The sequence below is a fragment of the Vulpes lagopus genome, chromosome 8 (assembly GCF_018345385.1).
Source record: "Vulpes lagopus strain Blue_001 chromosome 8, ASM1834538v1, whole genome shotgun sequence".
In the NCBI taxonomy this organism is placed as follows: Eukaryota; Metazoa; Chordata; class Mammalia; order Carnivora; family Canidae; genus Vulpes; species Vulpes lagopus.
In genome coordinates, this window is record NC_054831.1 from 49,267,792 (window position 1) to 49,289,482 (window position 21,691).

The window sequence follows — 21,691 nt, forward strand, 5'->3', positions numbered from 1 at the left end:
GTGGTTATCCTAGATTATCTCAGTGGGCCCTAATGTAATCATATGTTTCATTTTAATAGGGAGGTAGAGGGAGATTTGATATATAGAAGAGAAGTCAGTGTGACCGTGAAGACAGAGCTTGGAGTGATAAGTGATACAGCCACGAGCCAAGGAATGCCAACAGCCACCAGAAGCTGGATGAGGCAAGAAGTGGATTCCTCTCTAGCACTTCCAGAGGGGACATAGCCTGCCTGGGTCTTGATTTTAGCCTAGTGATACTGATTTTGGCCTTCAGTATTATGAAAGAATGTGAATTTCTGTTGTTTTCAGCCGCTAAGTTGCTGATAATTTGCTACGGCAGCTGCAGTAAACTAATACAGATTTGATACCTAGAAAAGGAGTCCTGCTGAGAAGCATACTTAAAAATATAAAACTATAATAGGTAGAGGCTGGAAAAATTTTGAAGAGTAAGATAATAAAAAGCTTAAATTGGGATCCCTGGGTGGCGCAGCGGTTTGGCGCCTGCCTTTGGCCCAGGGCGCGATCCTGGGGACCTGGGATTGAGTCCCGCGTCGGGCTCCCGGTGCATGGAGCCTGCTTCTCCCTCTGCCTGTGTCTCTGCCTCTCTCTCTCTCTGTGACTATCATAGATAAAAATTAAAAAAAAATAAAAATAAAAATAAATAAAAAGCTTAAATTGTTTTAGACTTGGTAGAAGTATGACATTAAAGTCAACTGGGGGGCAGCCTCGGTGGCTCAGCGGTTTAGTGCCGCCTTCGGCTCAGTATGTGATCCTGGAGACCCGGGATCAAGTCCCACATCGGGCTCCCTGCATGGAGCCTGCTTCTCCCTCTGCCTCTCTCTCTTTCTCTCTGTGTGTCTCCTATGAATAAATAAATAAAATATTTTAAAAATATAAATAAATAAAGTCAACTGGTTAGGGCTCAAAAGGAACTAAGCACAATGCTGAAAGCCTATATCATCTTAGGGAATGCATATATTGTAAACAGATTGTTAGTTAAAAATTCGGATTTTAAAGGTATTGTTGGTAAAGGTTCAGAAGGAAATGAGGCACATGTTTTTAGAAACTGGAGGAAAGAGGGTATTTATTATATAGTGGGAAAAGACATAAGAATGGTTATAAATCATAAAACAATGGAATATCTTTACATTGCTGGAAAAAAATAAGGTCATTCTAGAATTCTGGATCCAATAAATGTTTCTGTGAAAATTGAAGAAATATTTCAAGCAAACAAAAGCTGGAATATTCATTGTCATCAAATCTATACTGCAAGAAATATTAAATGATGATTTTTAGTCTGAAAGAAAATGATACCATTTGAAAACTTAGATCTACACAAAGGAATAAAAAGGGCCTGAATTGGAAAATTTGTGGCTAAATATAAAGGTCATTGTTTTTCTTTTAGAAAAAAATTTTTTGAAGATGACTGCTTAAGGCAAAACTAATAACAATGCATTGATGAATTTATATAATTTATAGAAGTACATAGATGATATAAAGGATGAGACGACGAAATGAAAATATACTATTATAAGAATATGAGAAGTGGTACAATATCATTTGAAAGTAGATTCTGACAATGTAAAGAGAAGTATTGTAAATTCTAGTGTAACCAAAAATGAAACAAATGTATATATAATAGCCAAAAGAAAAAGGTAAAATGCTATACAAATAGCCAATTCCAAAAGAACCCTGAAAAAGAGGGAAATGGGACTAATAGAAAGCAGCATGATGGTAGATTTAAACCCTGTCATATTAAGTACTAAATTAAGTGTAAATGGCTTAAATACTCAAGTTAATATTCAGCAATTGTCAACTGAATAAAAAATGCACGAGTGATAAGCTTTATATATAAATATAGGATAATTAAAAGTGAAAGGATGAAAAAAATATTCCATTATAAACAGTAATTTTAAGAAAGCTGAAGTTGCTATATTACTGTCCAAGTAGTCATCAGAATAAATATGACCAGAGATAGAGAAAGCTTATAAGGATAAAAACATATTTTTATGTCCAGGATGAGCCAAAAGTTAAAATGTATATATGATTAATAGCAATAGTTTGGAAGTAGATTAAAGGGAAAATTGACAATAAAACAGAAATATAGATTAATCTGCCATCAAGGTTGAAACTTTTAAAATCCATCTCTCAGCAACTGATAAAACAACTAGACACACACAAGAATAGAGATGACCTGAATAACACTATCAAGTTTGACCAAATTTGTAGAACACTATGTACAACAATTGCAAGGATACACATTCCTTTTAAGTGCACAGGAAACAGACATTAAGACCACATGCTAGGTCACAAAACAACTCTTAATAAATTTAATTAGTTTGGAGTCACGACAACATATTTTCTGACCATGCTAGAATTAAAATAGAAATAAAAAATAATATATCTGGGAGCTTGAGGCGCGCAGGGCCAGAGACGCCGCAGACCCGGGACCCGGAGCAGCTCGGAGGCGGTGAATAATAGCTCTTCAAGTCTGCAATAAAAAATGGCCTCCAATAAAACTACATTGCAAAAAATGGGAAAGAAACAGAATGGAAAGAGTAAAAAAGTAGAAGAGGCGGAGCCTGAAGAATTTGTGGTGGAAAAAGTACTGGACCGCCGTGTAGTGAATGGGAAGGTGGAGTATTTCCTGAAGTGGAAGGGATTTACAGATGCTGACAATACTTGGGAACCTGAAGAAAATTTAGATTGTCCAGAGTTAATTGAAGCATTTCTTAATTCTCAAAAAGCTGGTAAAGAAAAAGATGGTACAAAAAGAAAATCTTTATCTAACAGCGAATCTGATGATAGCAAATCAAAGAAGAAAAGAGATGCTGCTGATAAACCAAGAGGCTTTGCCAGAGGTCTTGATCCTGAACGAATAATTGGTGCCACAGACAGCAGTGGAGAATTAATGTTTCTCATGAAATGGAAAGATTCAGATGAGGCAGACTTGGTGCTGGCAAAAGAGGCAAATATGAAGTGTCCTCAGATCGTAATTGCATTTTATGAAGAGAGACTAACTTGGCATTCTTGTCCAGAAGATGAAGCTCAGTAATTGTTTGCGTTGCTTTTTATGTATATTTATATATATATATAAAATCTGGGTCTTTGTTTTTTGGTTTATTAGTGTGAAGAAATAACATTCTAATGAAAATCAAGTTTGATATGTTTGTTTTGAAGTAGTATTGGGGGAGTTGTTGGGGTTTTTTGCATCTATAGCACTGGTTACTTTGAACAAATAAAGGCTTTCTGTAGTTGTTTCCTTTATCAGAAAAGAATATTTGAGACCATGGCATATTATCCCCCTGCATCAGAGAACACCTTTTCTAAATGTTGGGGGAAATCTTCATAGTTGTTACTCAGTCAGAATTTGTGTTTAACTCCTATATGCCTAAGGACCATTCTGGGTTTTTTGTTTATTTAGGGCTTTTTGTGTGTATACTTAAAAGTACATACATAAGTGGTTTTCTTTTCTTTTTGTTAATTTTGAAACATTCACCAAAACAAAAACAGCATTTTATAACCATGGATAAGGCCATGTTTCTGGGATGCTATCATTTTCAGCAGCTTAAGAAATAAATCACTTAAAGTTACATTGAAATTTTTCCTGAAGCCTTAACCTTTCAAATTTTGTAATTAATTGTACAATTTAAAAGCAGCCATATCAGAATCCATATCCCTAGTTACAGTCACATAAATGCAAGTTTATTTGCAAGATCCTTGAAAGGAAAATTTTAATCACCACCAACAACCTCCCCACCCAGAGGGCAAAACTAGACAAGTTTTGGTGTACTTTAGGTAAGCAAAACTTAGTTAAATGATATTTAAAGGTTCCTTCTAGTGAACCATTCCTTTTCAAGAAGTTGAAAACCCTTGTGCTGTATTGACTAAAAGGTCATGATTCATGGAGCGTCTAAGACTTCGTTCATGGGAACCTGATCATAACCAGGTGGTTAGAAATGTTTTGCAATTTAGCACCTGCTGGAATAAATGGGTGGACAGACTTCTATAATCCAAATTTTTGACCTGCATGTTTTTTCTTCACCCCAACTCATTCCTAACATGTAGGCTCAATCTTCTCAGTATTTGAACTACTGGTTCAGCAGAAACCAGGAAAAACGATAACTTTGTAGTCAGAATGTTATCCAACTGTATATTGTTTACTTTATTGTAAATACTGGTAAACAGTGGTCAATAAATAGTTTTATATTCCTTTAAAAAAATAATATATCTGAAAAATCATCAAATATTTGAAAATTGAATATTACACTTGTAAATAACTTATGTCACAGAAAAAATCACAGAAGGAGCAAGAAAATACTAAGTAAAAATGCAGGTCAAAATATGTAAAATATATTAAAGCGGTGCTTAGAAATATAAGTTTAAGTCTTTGTGTGTGGAAAGAAGAAAATCTAAAATTAGTATTCTGTTTTCACCTTAAAAAGAAATAGCAGATTAAGGCAAAGATTAGTGAAGAAAATAAATAAATTGAAATCAAGTAGACAACAGACATTAATGAAATAAAAAGTCAGATATTAGAAATGATCAATGAAATTTACAAATCTCTAGCTATACTGATCAAGAAAAAAAAACCCAAATTACCAATATCAGGAATGGAAGTAGTTTTATTAATACAGATCCTATAGACATTAAGAGAATAGTAAAGAAATACAAAAGATTTTATACCATAATGTTTGGCCACTTGGATCAGGAGTTGGCAGAGTTTTCCTGTGAAGAGCCAGACAATAAATATTTTAAGCATTATTGGCTATGCGGTCTTTTCAAATAATAAACTCTGACAAAAAAAAAAAAAAAGACAAAAAAAATAATAAACTCTGACACTATAGCATGAAAATAGCCATGGACATGTATGTGTAAATGACTGAGTTTAAACAAAACTTTATAAAAATTATGCAACCATGGACGTGGATAAATGTGAAAAAGATGCTGAACACAAAAAGCAAGAAATAAAAAAATATATACGGTTGGTTTCATTTATCTGAAATACTAGAAAAGGCAAAAGAATTCTGTAGTGATAAAACAGATCAGTGTTTGAAGCCATGATGGGTGTTGGTGATGAATTATGAATGGTGTGAGGCAACTTTTTTCATATAATAGAAAAACTATATTTGCATTTTGGTGGTAGTTTCATGGGCATTATGTATCTGTCAAAGTTCCTCAAACTGTACACTTAAAATGAGTGTGTTGTATTGAATATAAAGTAAGCCTCAATAGACTTGATTAAAAAACAAAACAGAAGATTGGAGAATCCAAACAGAAACAAAACAGAAAATGGGAAGGTGGAGAATGAAAACAACAAAAAAGAGACTTTTAAGTGGAGGAATGGTAAGTGAGAGAATACCTGTTCGATAACCTTGACCCCCCCACCCCCAGTACATTTGATGAGTGAGAGAAAGTGATTAGGTGTAAGAGGAAGTTGAAAAGAATGTGAACAGCTGTTGTATAGTATAGCAGATGCCAGGAAACACAAAATGAGGGAATTCATTGCAAACTGAAACCAGAGAGCAAGAATATTGAATGTCAGGTATTCCCATTTCCTTTAGTTTCTTTAGGCATGATTTGAAGCCTAGAGAAAGCAAGCAGCAAGTAGTCATTACTAAGGCTTAGGGATGGCAGAGCACATATGGCTAGTTAAATACACACTGTACTTGTTAAATAACACTTAACACAGTTAAGTGTTAGGAAAAGCAATGTAGGTAGGGCTATGTAGTTGAAGAGGTAGGAGTGGTAAACCTTGGTTAGTAAAGAAGAGGTTGAACATGTATGAAAGATAGGAAAGGTGAAAGGTGAGAATGATTTGGACTAAGAAAAGTTACTTTCTATGATTAGTTCATACATTATGCAACATGAGCATTCCAAAGTAGTGTTGAATGGCAGGCAGCTAAGGCTGAAAATATAAAACACTTCTACCAGGCACAGACTCAGAAAAAGCCCCTCTCCTTTCTGTAAGGAATAATCTCAGTGGGTATCAAATTTACCAACTTGTAGCTTTGACAGTAAACTATTTCACATCCTAATTAATTAATGTATGGCTCTCAATGACATATTTTTTTCAAGAGTTACTTGATGCCCCGAGCCTCAGTGTGTCGTGGGCATGCAGGGCATGTTCTACATTATAACTCCTAAAGACAGAAGACAGGTTCACTATAGACAAAAATGGACTAAAATTTCTTTAGCCTCCTAGGATCTTGATAGGGCTGACATGATGGATGATTTCTACTGAAGAAAAAGAGGACAGAGATTTCGACTCATCAATAAAGTATCTGACTCCTCAAGAAATGACTGGAGATTAAAGTGAATCTTAAATTAATTTGAAAAATGCACGCAAAGATTATTACCTGCACCAATTAGTTCTGTCAGACCTGTAAGTACCTATGTAGAAACAACAGCTTATAATTAATAGGGGGAAAAAAAACCACTACTTTTCCTGGTTAGGAGCATAGGAAAGGCAAGTTTGAAACAAAAGTCTTGTTGGGACATTTGACAGGACATCAGCTGTCAAAATCGTGACTATAATTTTTTAATAGCTTTTGAAATTGGTTTTGAAGACTTCTCTCTTACCCTGACCTCTTCCTTTTCAATTCTTAAAATACTAATGTTTATCAGTTTCTGAGTTGCTTCTATATGTCTTGACCTCCATCAAGCTTGCAAAATAATAGAGAATGGAATTTTTATGTCTTTCATAATGCCTCGCTCCATGCTATGCACATGATATATGCTCAATTAATACAATCACACCTGGATTCCAAGATCCTTCAATGGTGGAGAGGACGAGAGCTGTAGGGCAGAATTTCCAGTATCAGAGCTGAGTTAAGAACAGCAATGGCATATCAAGGGGGAGTCTTTCACAGTGGCTGATGCAAGCACAGGAAGAAGGAAGGGCTCTTTCTCTTCTTCCAAACCTAAGTAACCACTTGTTAGGCCCAGAGGAGCCCTCTGTTGCCAAAACAAAACCAAAAACAAACAAAGCCTTAAACAGGTTAATATTTTTTCCCTTATGTGAATATACAAGGTTAAAAAACTTTAACCTTTCTCATCAGGAGAGAATTGACAAGGTTTGACAGTAGCACAAGCTGCTCAGATGTATTCTGTCCTTCATCTGTGGATCTCCAGAACCTGGGACACCGCCATCTAGTACAATGACTACTCCTGGGATGCAGTGGTGAAGTGAGGAAATGGAAATTCTTCCCAGATGTGGTGTCCTACTGGATGTGTCATCTGCCTCCCTCTGAGTTACTCCTCTATACATTTGGATCTCATAATTTCAATGCATGTTAAATAAATTTCCAGTCTACACACAGGTATATATGAGCAGGAAATGCCCCAAAGGGGGAGCCTGAGCAGCTCAGTTGGTTAAGCGTTCGACTCTTGGTTGCAGCTCAGGTCATGATCTCAGTGTTGTAGGATCAAACCCTGAGTTGGGCTCCACTCTCAGCAGGAAGTCTGCTGAAGATTCTCTCCTTCTTCTCCCTCTGTCCCTCCCCCGCACTCGAGCATACTCTTTCTCAAATAAATAAATCTTAAAAAAGAAAAAAAAGAAGTGCCTCAAAGGCACTTCTAAATAAGAAAAATCCTTTGCTAATGGGCACCTCCATATTTGGGGTATATTTTCATTTTAACTATGTACACCCACAGAATAGATTACCTCTGTGTAGAAAACAGCAACATAGTCTCAGAGGGTCCTACACCTTAAAAGAAAATAATTTGGAAAAGCAGTGAATGGTGACCCTCTTTCCACCTCTACTTGCATTGTGATCTCAGGCAAATTATTCAAGTTCTCTACACCCATCTCTAAAATGTGATCATGACAATGGTGCCTGCCTCATTAGACTGTCATGAGGATTCATTGAAATATTGCACTTGAAGAGCATATAGAGACAGTCCACTAAGTACTAGCTATTATTATTGTTAGTGAAAAAAATTCAACAGACACAGCTATCGGGATAGTAGGAACTTTGTAGGTTTCACAAACTTCGTAACTTTCTCATATTCAAGTCAGTTGTAGGACCTTGAAAGAACCACAGGCCTCTTATTTGGAAGAACGCAACACACATCACCTTGAACAAAATAAATTATAGCCATATTCTCAAGTAAATGGAATTGTTATAACATTTTTGAAAATATGTATAATTTTACTGATACATCTTTTATCATTTTGAACACTTTGTTTAGGTCTGAAACATTTTTCAAATAATTGCCTGTATGGTTTGTTTTTTTTTTAAGATTATTTATTCATGAGAGACACAGTCAGAGAGAGAAGTAAGCTCCATGCAGGGAGCCCAATGTGGGACTCGATCCCAGGACCCCGGGATCACAACCTGAGCTGAAGGCAGATGCCCAACGGCTGTGCCACCCAGACGTCCCTATGGATTGAGTTCTTAATGCCCAGCAGATATTATCCTAAGAGTATTACATGCCTTAACTTATTTAATCTTCATGATAACCACAAGGTAGCTACCTTCATTGCCCCATTGTACAGGTGAGAAAAACCAAGGCATAGAGAGAGCCTAAGCAACTTCCCAAGATGGCATAGCTAGTAAGGAACAGGGCTCATGTAACATCCCAACATGACATGACTTAAAATGAGTAGAGCTTGAGTAATTACCCAAGATGGCACAACTAGTAAGGACAGAACTAAAGTTCCTTGACAAAGATGTCAAATTTAGGAAGGGGTAGAGCTAAAGGAATTTGTCCAATATGGCACAACTAATAACTAGCAGACCTCAGGTAACTTCCCAAGATGGCATAGCTAGTAAGTGGTAGGACTCAAATAAGTTGCCCTAATTGGCATAGCTAGTAAGGGCCAGTGATTAAGTACCTTCCCCAGGTCACATAGCCTCTGAGGGTTGGAGAATGCCGGTGATCTAGCACCATGCTTTCACCGTTTCTGCTGTAGCACTTGCCAGGCTCAATTGGTTCTAGGGTCTATGCAGTGACTCCTGACAGATAAAATAGCCTTCTTCACTTTACATTTGTTTTCTCCCGCATTTCTTCAAAGTGGGACCTAAAACAGTCTTTTTTTTTTCTTCTTCTTGCATTTGAGAGGCAAGGAAAGGAGCATCGAAAAACCTGCCTCCACTGCACCACCAGTCTAGAATTAAGGAGCCCTGAGGCTAGAATGTTGGCTTCTAAGAGAAGTGGAAAGGCTCCTAAGACCTGAGGCTGAAGAGAGGGAAGAACTGGGTGTAGAATTAGCAGAATGTGAGTGAGCCACTTGGCTTGGATATAAAATTTAAAGTTCACCAAAATAATAATCAAGAGCGAATCATATTTTAATAAAATATTTTTGAAAATTAAAAAAGGCAAAAAAAAAGCCCATGAGGAAGAAAATACCAAACTTTTAAATAAAGATGGAATCCAACAAAGCCGATATTAGGTGAAGCAATTGAGGCCAAGTCTTACAGGATATTAATTAGAAATACACATTAAATATTCTTTACCTTGATTACTGTGCTTTGGGGAACCCCTGAAATTTTATGCCTGAGCTGAGTACCTCACCCACCTCCTCCTAATTCTGATTTGGGGAAAAAGAGGGGCTGAGAAGCCAGTTGGAGCCTAAGGAATGATCCAGGGGCCTCACACACACAAAAAGAGGTCAGGAAGCCTAAGAACATCCCATACCAGGTTCCTTTTCACATGTTATTTACTCCTGAGAGCTACCCTCCTGGCAGCTGTTAGCATTATCATTTATATAATCAAGCTGAATGTGAAGAATAGAAAGTGACCCAGCCTTTTCAAGATCTACCTGCCTCTAGAGCCTGGCTATTCCCACTACTGGCCAGTGTGTGCCTCATAACAAAATTCTTGATATTTTTTTTTTCATCTTTTGGGTCATAAGCTCTATCACATGAAGACAGAAATCATAATGAGAAATTTCACTGACTTGACTCCTCTTGTAGCTGCCGGAAGTTTTAAATCATAACTCCTCTCCTGGTACTATTGAAAAAAATTATAGTTCCTCCTGAGTTACTCATATATTATATCTAGTAAGAAGCTTCAGACACTAGAGTGTTGATGGAATGCACCCGTTTCATATTGGTGCACCATTTTCTGGGCCACAGCATATTTGGAACAGAAAGGATCAGTTAAGTGAATTCAGTGACAACTTAGACTTGTGTTATAAATCTAGTCCATTATTTATGGTAATCCAATTTGGGGTGCAGCAGAAAGAGAGTGGGCTTGGAGTCTGAAATGAAATAGACTGCTGATATGTTACTTTGAATCATTTATTGAAATCTCTCTGGGATTTCAGTTTCCTTTTGTATAAAGTAATAGGGTTTTTCCCCACCACGAAAATAAGGTTATATGACATCCTGCCTTCCTTAAAGTCGACATGACCCAATGATGAAGAACTGACATTGTGATTTCTACCTGCACATCAGGAATCCAGGCTCAGTCAATACTTTTAACCATTGCCAAATGTAATTAAGGCATAGGGCTCCCTGATCTAAAAAAATAATAATAATAATTAAACCTATTAGTAAACAACTACACATAGATCTGGCTCCACTGGTTACTTCATTAGTGTCTGCTGTAGCCACTTTTGGCATCTAGCTTGGGCTCCAGTCCATAAATAGCTATTACAAATGCATTAGTGTCATCTTGTTTGTACAAGTTCTGTTGTGAACAACAACCATTTGTTATCTAAAAAATCACCTTTTGGCTTCCATAAATGGCCATTCTATTAATTCATTGAATAAGCATAGTCTTTCAGGCAGAAGTTAATCAAGTGTGTTTTGTGTCCCATTAGATTTTGGGCGTAACTCCACCATATTTAATCTTTGTATATTCAATGGCAGGTGCAATGCCTGGATTGTAATAGGTTCCTCAGGAGACGATGGTTGATCCTTGGTGGAAATCATAAACAAATTTTGTTTGTTTCATCCTTGTATAAATAAATACTTTCAACACTAGGCTCTCCAGACCCTGCTCTACCCCTTAGCAAATGACCCAGGAATCATAGCATCAGATCAAAAAGTAAAGATTAGAGACTAAGAAGACCCTAATGATTGATATGGTCAGGCTTTTCACTTACTGAAATTTATTTAGATTAAAGGCTAATTCCTGCCATTTAGCTTCATTTTCTAATATTTAGGCATGATACTTTAGAAACACCTTCTTTGAAGGAATTCATTTACTCAACAAATATATTTAGGTATTGTTTTGGGTGCCGATGACTCAAAGATGTCTAAGATACTGTCTCTGTCTTTAAGGATATCACAGACCAATGGATAGCACAGGCATGTAAGCAGATAGTTAAATGCAGTGTAAATACAATAATAGAAACATGTCCAAGGAAGAATATAGGCATAGTGATTTGCTCTGATTTTGAGTCTAGGAACAATTAACAGTAAAACTTGAAAACTGTCTAAGGGGAAGTAGGAGTTCTCCTGGTGGAAGAGGAGGAGAAAGACATTCCAGAACCAGAGAAAAGCATCTGCAGATATATAGAGGTCTAAAATAGCATGAAAACCTCCGGAAGTTATAAATAGCTTGGTGGTGTTGGAACAAAGGATTCTTGGAAAGGGTGGATGATTGCACAGAGAATTAAGTCAGGGACCAGGTTATAGGGAACACTTTGTACCTGCTGAGTTTTGACTTGATTTTATCTCAACAGTCCTGAGATACAGGGTACTACTTGGCTCATGTTTTCTCATTAGCATGAGGTAAAATGAGTGGCTCATCCAGAATGATTAATCACCTTTTTCTTATGTGATTTTGGGTTGGCTTCTGCCTCTGAGAATTTCAAACTTGGCTGTGAATTACAGTACTCTGGTGGTAGCTTATTAAAAAACAACAACAACAACCCAATTTCTTGGGATGCCTGACTGGGTGGCTCAGTCAGTTCAGCTCATGATCTTAGGGTCCTGAGGTCCAGCCCTGCATTGGGCTCCTTGCTCAGCATGGAGTCTGCTTTAGATTCTCTCTCTCCCTCTGACCCTCCTCCTGCTCATATTCTCTCTGTCTCTCTCTGTCTCTCTGTCTCTCTCCAAGAAACAAAATCTTTTTTTAAAAAAGCATATTTCTCCTTCTCCTCCATGCTATTCCTCAAATTAATATAATGAGTAAAGCCCAACAGTGATTCCTGAACCCATGTTTAGGGACTGTTGAAGTAGGAAGACATTGACAGGTATGCAACAGAAGTATAACATCAAGGTAAAATTTACTGTTTTGGGAAAGTCACAGGGGTTACCTTAGGGAGGATATTTGGGAAGAAAGGTAAAAGGCACAGGTGACCAATGACAGGGATTCTCCAAGTCATTGAAGTAATAGAGGTCAGATATGAAGAGGATCTAAGGCAATTGGTGTTGGTTCACAACCTTGACAGTCCCAGGTATAATCTGAAGCTGGTCCCTGTACATGGAGGGCAGGGAAAGACCAAAGAACCATCCAGATTGGTCCGTAGCTATTTTAATAAGCAAGGGAACTTATATATGAAGCTTGTCTTGGATGGCCACGGAATGAGTAGATCTCCATAACTGCTCTTCAGAATCTTAAAAAATTTATATAGAGGTCTTCAAGGGGTTCAGTCCTGTATACAGCCCAGGTGGTCTCAATAACACATTACTCTCTCAAAGCTGGATCCCTGTGACAGCTCCCTATATGAGAATGGTGGGCAGAATGTACATTCCAAGGATGGGAGTGGAAGTGAGCATCTTCCAGTTGCCTAGTTTCACCTTAAGGGTCCAGCAGGTGGGCACATCCTCTCAAGATTTCCTCCAGCAGTCTGGTATAAAGGAGGATATAGAAATGAGTCATCTGAGGACCTTAGAATCTACGGCACTGGGACTCCCTGGAACTGGATGAGGAGAGTGAGGGACACTAAGGAGTTAAGAATGACTCCAGATTTCTGGCTTGGGGTTTTTGGAAAAGGAAACTAAAGAATCTCAACAGATTCTGAGGAAAAAGCAAAAATAATTTGGGGCATGGTTTAAAGTTGAGATGCTTGTGGTATATTTAACATTAGATTTCTTACAGGCAGTTGGATACCCCAGGGTAGAACTCTGAAGAAAGATCTGGCCTGAGATGGGTATTTGGGAGACATCTTTGTTTAGGCAGAAGTGGAAACTAAGCCAATAGGTGAGATCACTCAGAATAGAAAGTGTAACTGAAGACTGAGAATTAAGCCTTAAGCCAACAAGTTTTAAGAGGCGAGTTAAGGAAAAGAGTTAGCGAAGGACACAGAGCAACCAGAAAAATGGGAGGAAATCCAGAGGAGAATAACATGACAGAAGTTATAGCCACAGAAAAAATAATTTTAAGAAGAGGGTGTGGTCAGCACTTAAACATGTTAGAGACAAGTCAATGACATGACCACTGAGTTGAGCCAAGAGGAAGTTCTCAGTAACTTTGGTAACAGCAATTTCAGTTAAGCAAATAGGAAAAATTGGAACCAGTTTGCTGTGGGTTGAGAAATCAACTGGAGGTGAGGAACAACAGATGAAGAGTGTTAATTTTTCAAGAAGCTTGCCTGAGAAGAAAAGGGGAAGGATAGAGTGGTAGCTAACTAGGAGGAATCCACGGTTTAATACATTTATGTGTCTGGTTTTAAGATTGGAGAGAATTGTACATACTTGCTGAGAAGAGACTAGAATTTAAAAAATTGGAAAGGATAGTTGACACAGGGTTGGAAGGCCACAGAATGGGCAGTGGGGTTTGCTCTAGTTTTTCTTATGCTTTGAGCTCCTTCCACCAAGTTGGGAAAGTAAGAGAGAGCATACCATAAAGGAAAGGAAAGGGGAAACATTGATTTCTCCCCTGCCACCCTACCCATAATTCCCACCTTATTCTCTACAATGAGCCCATCCTCCTTGCAACATTTTGAAGATATGTACATTTATAGGCACAGAGATTTTTGTGGCAGGACAATGTTATAAATGAAAAGTACAGGGGTGTCTGGGTGGCTCAGTCGGTTAAGCTTCTGCTTTGGGCTCAGGTCATGATCTCAGGGTCCTGGGATTGAGCCCTGGCTCAGGCTCCCTACTCGTTGAGGAGTCTGCTTCTCCCTCTCCCTCTGCTCTTCCCACTACTCATTCTCTCTCTCTCTCAAATAAATAAACAAATAATCTTTAAAAAAGTATAGGGGTGATTAGTATAAATCTCTCATTCAAACCACACAGAGATGCATGGACTCGATCTTGAACATAGGGTAGAATTGAAGCTGTTGCTAACCCTGTGGTATTTCTGTGGTATTACAGAATTGGTGATTCTCAGTTCCCAAGACACTGTAGCTCTTATTGTGATCCTTGTGAGTATTAAATCAGGTACTTCAGAAGGGGGGCAGAGTCTATCCTCATACTGTCAGTTTATTAGTCAAGTAGGGCTGGAAGGATTAATATTTGGTTCACTTCTTCATCTTTCATTTTTCAAGTAAGAAACAGGTTACTATGGAAAAAAATGTGCTCTCTCTGCATGGAAGTTTTATTTTATGTGCCTGCAGAGCCTGATGAGGGCACCATGCATTTAGGGTTTTATAAATAATGAAATAACACCCTTCCTTAGTGTAAAATTATTCAGAAACACCTCCATTGGTATCACTTTGGAGGTTGTAAGGACAGTCACACAAAGCACAAAAAACATAAATAGTGCATAAAAATAGAAACAGTGCATCACAGGAAGTCAAAATGTAACCTCAAAGGTAGTTACAGGAAAAGAGGCAGTATTTGGACCCAACAGACCTAGATTGAGTTTATAACTGTGATATCGGCTGAGTCTCTTAGCTCTGTAAACCTTCCCTATTAAATGATGAGAACCCCTTCAGTTGGACAGGAATTTCAACAGAAACTATATTATGTTGGTTTTATGGCCAGCTCCTGGGCTCTCATCAGAAACACAGAGTGAAAGAAAAATCTATTTTTCTCAGAGCTCCAAAACTGCTAGAATTAAGTTGTCTGTCACCTTATACCCTAGAGATTAGTACAGACTTCAACAACAACAACAAAAAAGTAACTTCTTACCGGCTATGAGAGTATGATCCAGTGGGGCACCGAGGACTGAGCGTGAGTGGGGAAACAGTCTGACTGCACAAGGAGCACCATGTTGGGTGAGAGTTTTCTCGCCTTCCAGCAGCTGTCTTTTTCTACAACCCTACTGACTGAAGAGGTGTACAGATTCCACAGACACAAGCCTGTATAGACCAGAAGATGAGCTTATACCTGAGAAATGGAATATTCAACTTTGAAGACCAACATATTGCATCAAGTAAACCAAAAAAGAAGTGGCCAGTGAGGAAAAGCTGAAACCCGGAGGGACCAGAGTAGGAGCTTCCTAATGCCATGCATTTTTTTTCTTTAATATCTGCTATACTCCACTCATTTTATTCATTCCTAATCTTGCTTATCTGCAATTTCCTTCTTTAAAAAAAATTCATATTGCTGGACTTACCTATTTTTCTTTTCAAAGAACCAGGGTTTGCCTCTGTTGTTTTTTTCTAATACTGTGATTTTGTCTTTTGCTCCTTATCCTTTCTTTTTATTCTTTTTTGGGTTTATTCTGTTCTTTTTCTAACTTCTTAAGTGTATGGTTGGCTCATCATTTTAAATCCTTCTTCTATTGTGTAATGCTATGGTTTTCCCTCTAAGTGCCACTTTTGTTGGGCTGTTTAAGTTCTCATATATAGGATCTTCATTATAACTCCATTCCACTAGAGGGTATTATGCTAAGTGAAATAAGTCAATTAGAGAAAGACACTCACACTAATGTGGAATTTAAAAAACAAAACAGAGGACCATAAAGGGAAGGGAGGAAAAAAATAAAACAAGAGGAAATCAGAGAGCGAGACAAACCATTAGAGACATAGAAAACAGTTTCTGGAGGGGATGGCAGGGAGGCAGTGGTTGGTGTGGGGGTAAGTGGGTGATGGACACGTGATATAATGAGCACCGGGTATAAGACTGATGAATCACTGACTTCTACCTCTGAAACCAATAATACATTGTATGTTAATTAATTGAATTTAAATAAAATATAATTCCACTCCAAGTACTTTCTTAATTCCATAAATGATTCTTCTTTGAAGTCTGTTTTTAAGTTTACAGTTATGAGGAATTTTATTCATCATTGTGTTACTGATTTTGAACTTAACTGCATAACTGACAGAGAAAGCAGTATTGTGATACAGATAATCTGGAATATTGAGACTTGAATTGTAGCTAAGTATACAGTCGATCTTGTAAAAGCTCCATTTATTCTTGAAAAGAATGAGTATTCTCTACTGCAGTTAGATAAAGTTTGCTATTTGTATTATCTGTAGTAAATATTTTTTGATCTCCTTGAGCTCTTAATTGAGAAAAATGAATTTGTTAATTTTCCCAGAAGTTTCATCAGTTTTTGCTTGATATTTTCTTATATTCTGTTTAGAATACCACAACAAAATCTCAGGAGCACTGAAGAACGTAAAACCTGGGAGTAATTGATTTACATTCATTGGAGCTATCATTAAGTGGATTTGATTAACTTGAGTATCTTCACCCTCTCACTTTTCCAGCCTCTTAAGTCTGAGATTTGTTTAATGCCTTGTTACTTTTATGGTTCCATTAAAGTTACAGTGCCCAGGGCAAAGTTTTATTAAAAGAGGAAGGAGCTGCTTCCAGGAAATTTCAAGCCACTTGGAATGTTGATGGTGCCTGCTTGTCTGACGGCTTCCTTTCGAGGTTTACATTTCCATTAGAAGTGACTTGTCACTTAACCTGTGACTTCTGTCCACACACCTCACACAGTCTATAATAGTCAAAAAGAAGAGAAAGAGTCCACCAGCCTATGATGAGTTGAATTTAATAAATTCTTCTAGTCATGATGTAATGATCCTTTTGTTTTTCCTGTTTCACCTTTTTTCTTGATCCCCTTTATAACCCCAAAGAGGTCACTGGGTCACTGGTACCTGTTTTAGCACTTAATTTTTTGGAAATAATTTTAGCTTTAAAGAATTGCAAAAGCAGTATAGCATTCCCATACACCTGTCACCCTTATATTAACATCTTCCATAACCACAGGATATTGATCAAAACAAAGACATTAACCTTGTTAAAACACTATTTACTAAAGTTAGTAAAATAAAGTAGAAAATTTCTCACCTTTTACCAGGTTTCCAATTAGTGTCTTTCATCTGTTCTAGGACCTAATGCAGGATCTCACATTACATGTCCTTGTCTTACGTTTATCTGACTCCCTAGTCTCCTCGATCTGTGACAGTACCCCATACCATGACCTTGATACTTTGCAAAAGTAGTGCTCAGTTATTTTGTAGGATGTCCCTCACTTTGGGTTTGTTTGATGTTTTCTCATGCTTATTCTGAAATCATGCATCAGTGGGAAGGATACCACAGAAGTATGGCTTTCCAAATGCAGCACACAATGTCAATATAGAGCTATTACTTACGATGGTAACCATGATCACTTGGCTAAGATGATGACTGCCAAGAAGCTCCACTGTAAATTTACTATTTTCCCTTTTTAATTATTACATATTTGGGGATAGACATTCTAAAACCATGCAAATATCCTATTTGGACTTGAACTTTTGCATCAGACTACCTAAGACCTACCTAGTCTTCAGTCGGTGTGGAGCTCTAGCCCTTAGGTCACTGAAACTTCCACCTTCCTCAGAACAGAGGTCATCCAGAGTCTGTTTATAGATTTTTAATTTCCTTTTCACTTTGGCCCCACAGAATTGTTCTTTTTTTTTTTTTTAAATCAGAATTGTTCTTACTGTCTTACAGGCTCAGTTAATACACTTAAAAGAATGCTTGTTACATTTTACCAGGCATTTCATTGTGCTTTGTAATGAAAGACTTTTTGCTGCTTAACTATGGTAACATGTTGCTGAAAATGATTGTTGCTTCCACCTGCCTGCATACCGTGACATCCGCATACCTCTCTATTCTGAAGGCCATCATTATGATGCCTATGTTTTCTGAGTCCAAAGTAGACTCCTATTCTGAAGAAATAAAAAAGACTTTTCTTGATTTGTGATTTTTGTGTGTGTGTGAAAAGATCTACAATTGTGGAAAAATCAAATTATGTTTTGTTTAGTCAAACTTTCAATCATATATTTTTGGAAAAAATATAACTATGTAAAATTGAGACAAGCACAGAAAAATACCAGACATATGTTTTCTGCACCTATGACTCAATCATATTGCTCAACTTCTCCCTTTCTGTTCAGGTCACATGATCTCTCACAACACTGTTGCATCTGGATAACACTGAGCTCCGTTTTTCTGTATTTGATAATGATAATAATGATGCTATAAGGAAATAACTATTTCTAAACTATGGACAGGTATACAGGTATACATAACAAAATAGTTCTTCTTAGCCTTTTTTTGAAAACTAAGTTCTATCATCTCGTATTGCTATTTTATTACATTGCCCACATCTGACTTCTATGCTGATACATTTTCACCAGCATGCTCCTTTCTATAGTTTTTTCCTTTTTTTTCCAACTGCTACCATCTGTCATTATAATTCATCTTCTACACTGAGTGGTTTTGCATGTGATGATTACCGGTTTCCTAGTCACTTGGACTTCTCAGTTCTCCCTGAAAGAGGAGGATCTCATGACTTAGATACCTGACTCATCTAAATTTCCTACTGAGATTAAAACCTGACATGGGAAGTCAATTAAGTGTTTTCTGTTGAGGCTGGGGTAGAAGCTGGAGCTAATGCGTGCATGTGTGTGTGTGTGTGTGTGTGTGTGTGTGTGTGTGTACATGCATGTGTGCTCATTTGGAGAGGACAGGCTAAGTCCCATTGTTCAATAAAGCAAGGAACAGATGGCACTGTCAGTTCTAGGCACAGCACAATCACACACCATATGAGCATTCCCAAACTGTGCTGCATATGCAAACCCAAGCTGCCAGCAATCCCTCTGATATTTAAATCCCCAGAGCTCCAAGAGAGCATATTGCACCGCATTCCTTTGAACAATAAAAATTGCTTAGCTTTCTGCCTTCCCTCCACACTCCTTCTCACTCGCTGCTCCCTGGGGCAAGTTGGAGATGAGCTTCAAACTTAAGGTTTATGAAATGAAACCTTTAGTCCTTTGTTCTGTAGGGCAAGGAGATAGTGACACATGGTGGTGCCGGAAATAAAGGAGTGAGACTCAGCCCAATAAATGTGAAAATTATGTATTCACTGAATGAGCATATGAAAATCTCCTCCCTTCATGGGCAAAAGCCTATGTGGAATAGATAATGATACTAAAAAAAAAGAAGAAAAGAAAAAAGGTACAATCTCTGCCCTCAAACCAGCTCAAGCTGGTAATAAATCAGAGGAGATAAGATATACAATGTATCTGAAATACAAGTTGAAACTTAACATAAAGTGAAAGAGTTTAAATGAATGATGTCACTGCTAATTGAGAGGATAGACTTGATGGAGTTAGTAGTAGCTTTTGAGTTGGACTTGGAGAAGGTGAGTTTTAAGTTGGAAGATAGGATTGGGTTGTAATTCACTAGTGATACAATGAAAATTATATATATATATATATATATATATATATATATATATAGTACTCCAGCAATTCCTATTTCCATCGCTAATCTTTTAGCCCATTAAAACTTGAGATGAGAAAAAAATATTTCATCTTGAGATTTGGCCATTTTCTTCTTGTTGAAGAATTCCCTTTGCAACGATTTTTCCTCTTGAAAAATTTTACCCCAACTGGAACTCGCACACCTCTTCATGATGTAAAGTGGTACTACCCCTTTGGAAAAGTAAAGCCAAATGTAGGCATATCTTATAATTCAATAATGCAGTCTCATATCACCAAAAAGCACTTTTTAGAATATTTATAGCACCACTATTACATCCCAAACTGGGAAGCTAACCAAATGCTCATTGACCTTAATATTGATAATTATATGATGGAATATTCACTCCGTGGAATGCTATACGGCGATACATGCATGATGTATATCTACACATACGTGAATGAATCTCTCAGACATGGAGTTGAGTAAAAAGTCAGAATTAAAGAGTAGGTACTGGATGATTTTATTTATATAAAGTATATAAACTGGTTAAAGTACTCTGTGTCGTTACAAGATGAGACAATTGTCACCACAGCAGGTAATGACTTGATAAATACAAAAAGAGGGGCTTTTAAGGTGCCGTTAATATACTGTTTATTTTCTGCTTAAAAGAATGTGTTCATTTTATGAAAAGTGATTGAATTTTACTTTTATGACGTGTACTTTTCTGAAAACATTTTGATTAAAAGTTTTTAAATACTTTTTCACAATAAGATAGTCTAGATTTTTCAAAAACAAAACATAGAAGAATTAATTTAATTGAACTTACATTTTGATCTTTGAAACTGAGTTCTTTATGTTATTATTATTATAAAAATATGACTTGATCTCTAAGGCTTTCATGACTCTTCAGTACAGATAATATGTATCTTTCTCCAACAGGAAAGTTAGGTCCAGATTGATCTTCTTTGGGTTTGTCATCTTCTTAAATACTGCTCATGTAAAGTTGTGTCCTTTCACTGCTCTTTGCATTCTGTCCCATCTTTACATGCTCTTCTGTTCATTGCAAAGCTTTAGTTTCCACCACTAAAGAGTGATACCCAAATTTCTAGCACTTTCCTTTCTTTAGCTCCAGAGACTCTAATGCTGTCTCCATTTGGATGTATCACAGGCCCTTTAAATGGAACATGTGATAAATAGAGCTTGATACCTCCCCACCAAAAAATTCCTTTCCCACCTGTTCTCCGCATAATGGTGAAAGGCCCCCCTGTCCACTTCCCGATCCCATTTGCCAGTTGGTCATATGAGACTTTCCTTCTTCTTCACTTGGTCCACAGGTTCTGTCATTTCCACCTACTTAAGAGCTCTTAAACCTTCATCTTTTTTCAGTTCCAAGCCTACCCCCCAAAAACGTGTGAAATAAATGAATCTACATCGTCACCATACTCCTATTTCTCAGCAAGCCACTTCTCACCCATATGTTCCGTCTTTATTTATATAAATAATAAGTCTATTTTACCAGTTCTCAGCACAAAAATCTTTGAGTCATCTTTGACTCTTCTCTCACATATCCAGTTGGATAGTTCTATCTTCAGCATGTATTCAGAATAAAATCCAGGCTATTTTTTTACCACCTCTTTCCCACCCTTACCACGTGGATTCAACACAAGCCATTCTCCAACTAGCATAAGCCATTCTCACACCTGTATTTCACACCTGTGCTCCACCCACACTGTTGTGTTTACTGCCCCAGCGCATCATGCCATTGTGTGTGCACACACTCTTCTCACTGCCAGGGGTACTCACTCCCCTGTTGCCAACCTGGATAATTCTTTCTCATCTAAGTTGAGCATATACCATCATTTTCTCTAGGATATTTTTCAGGCTGAGCCAGTACTCTATGTTTTTATGTATCTTTATATTCTGAGTGCCAAGCACATTATCTGGCATGTTGTAGTTGGTTCTCAATAAATTCAGAGGCACTGATGATGAACTAACCTATTGCACTGTAATAAAACCCTGCCGTAATGCCTTTTGCAAACATTTATTACAATTACCACATCCCATTGTAATTTCTGATTTCCATTTGAGATTCCTTACCAGATTAAAAGCTACCCAAGGTCAGGAAATGTGTGTCTTAATCATATTTGTATCCTTTATATGCCCACAGTAGTGTGCAAGTATAATTGCTAAATGAA

General features: G+C 37.3%; 2 protein-coding genes across 5 annotated transcripts in view; both read left to right on the plus strand.

The window, feature by feature from the left end:
* The window catches only part of NHLRC3 (NHL repeat containing 3), a 102,030-nt gene that overhangs the window by 21,381 nt on the left and 58,958 nt on the right, over positions 1–21,691 (plus strand). Inside the window, exon 7 of one of the 4 annotated variants that reach the window (XM_041765837.1) lies at positions 7,062–7,482. The exons of 1 other annotated variant lie outside the window; for it this stretch is intronic. In XM_041765837.1, the coding sequence (XP_041621771.1) occupies positions 7,062–7,164 (103 nt within the window). In that variant the 3' untranslated portion in view covers positions 7,165–7,482. Of the gene's footprint in view, positions 1–59; positions 599–7,061; positions 7,483–21,691 lie in introns of those variants that run through there. 2 more of the 4 variants (XM_041765836.1, XM_041765834.1) reach the window with 2 other exon arrangements.
* Positions 2,304–4,212, plus strand: LOC121496931 (chromobox protein homolog 3-like). Its single transcript, XM_041765840.1, has one exon. It carries the CDS (start codon positions 2,504–2,506, stop codon positions 3,053–3,055), a length of 552 nt encoding a protein of 183 aa, XP_041621774.1. The 5' UTR covers positions 2,304–2,503; the 3' UTR covers positions 3,056–4,212.

Excerpts from the sequence above, each read along its gene's own strand:
- LOC121496931 (XM_041765840.1), top strand. The coding sequence starts at position 2,504 with ATGGCCTCCAATAAAACTACATTGCAAAAAATGGGAAAGAAACAGAAT.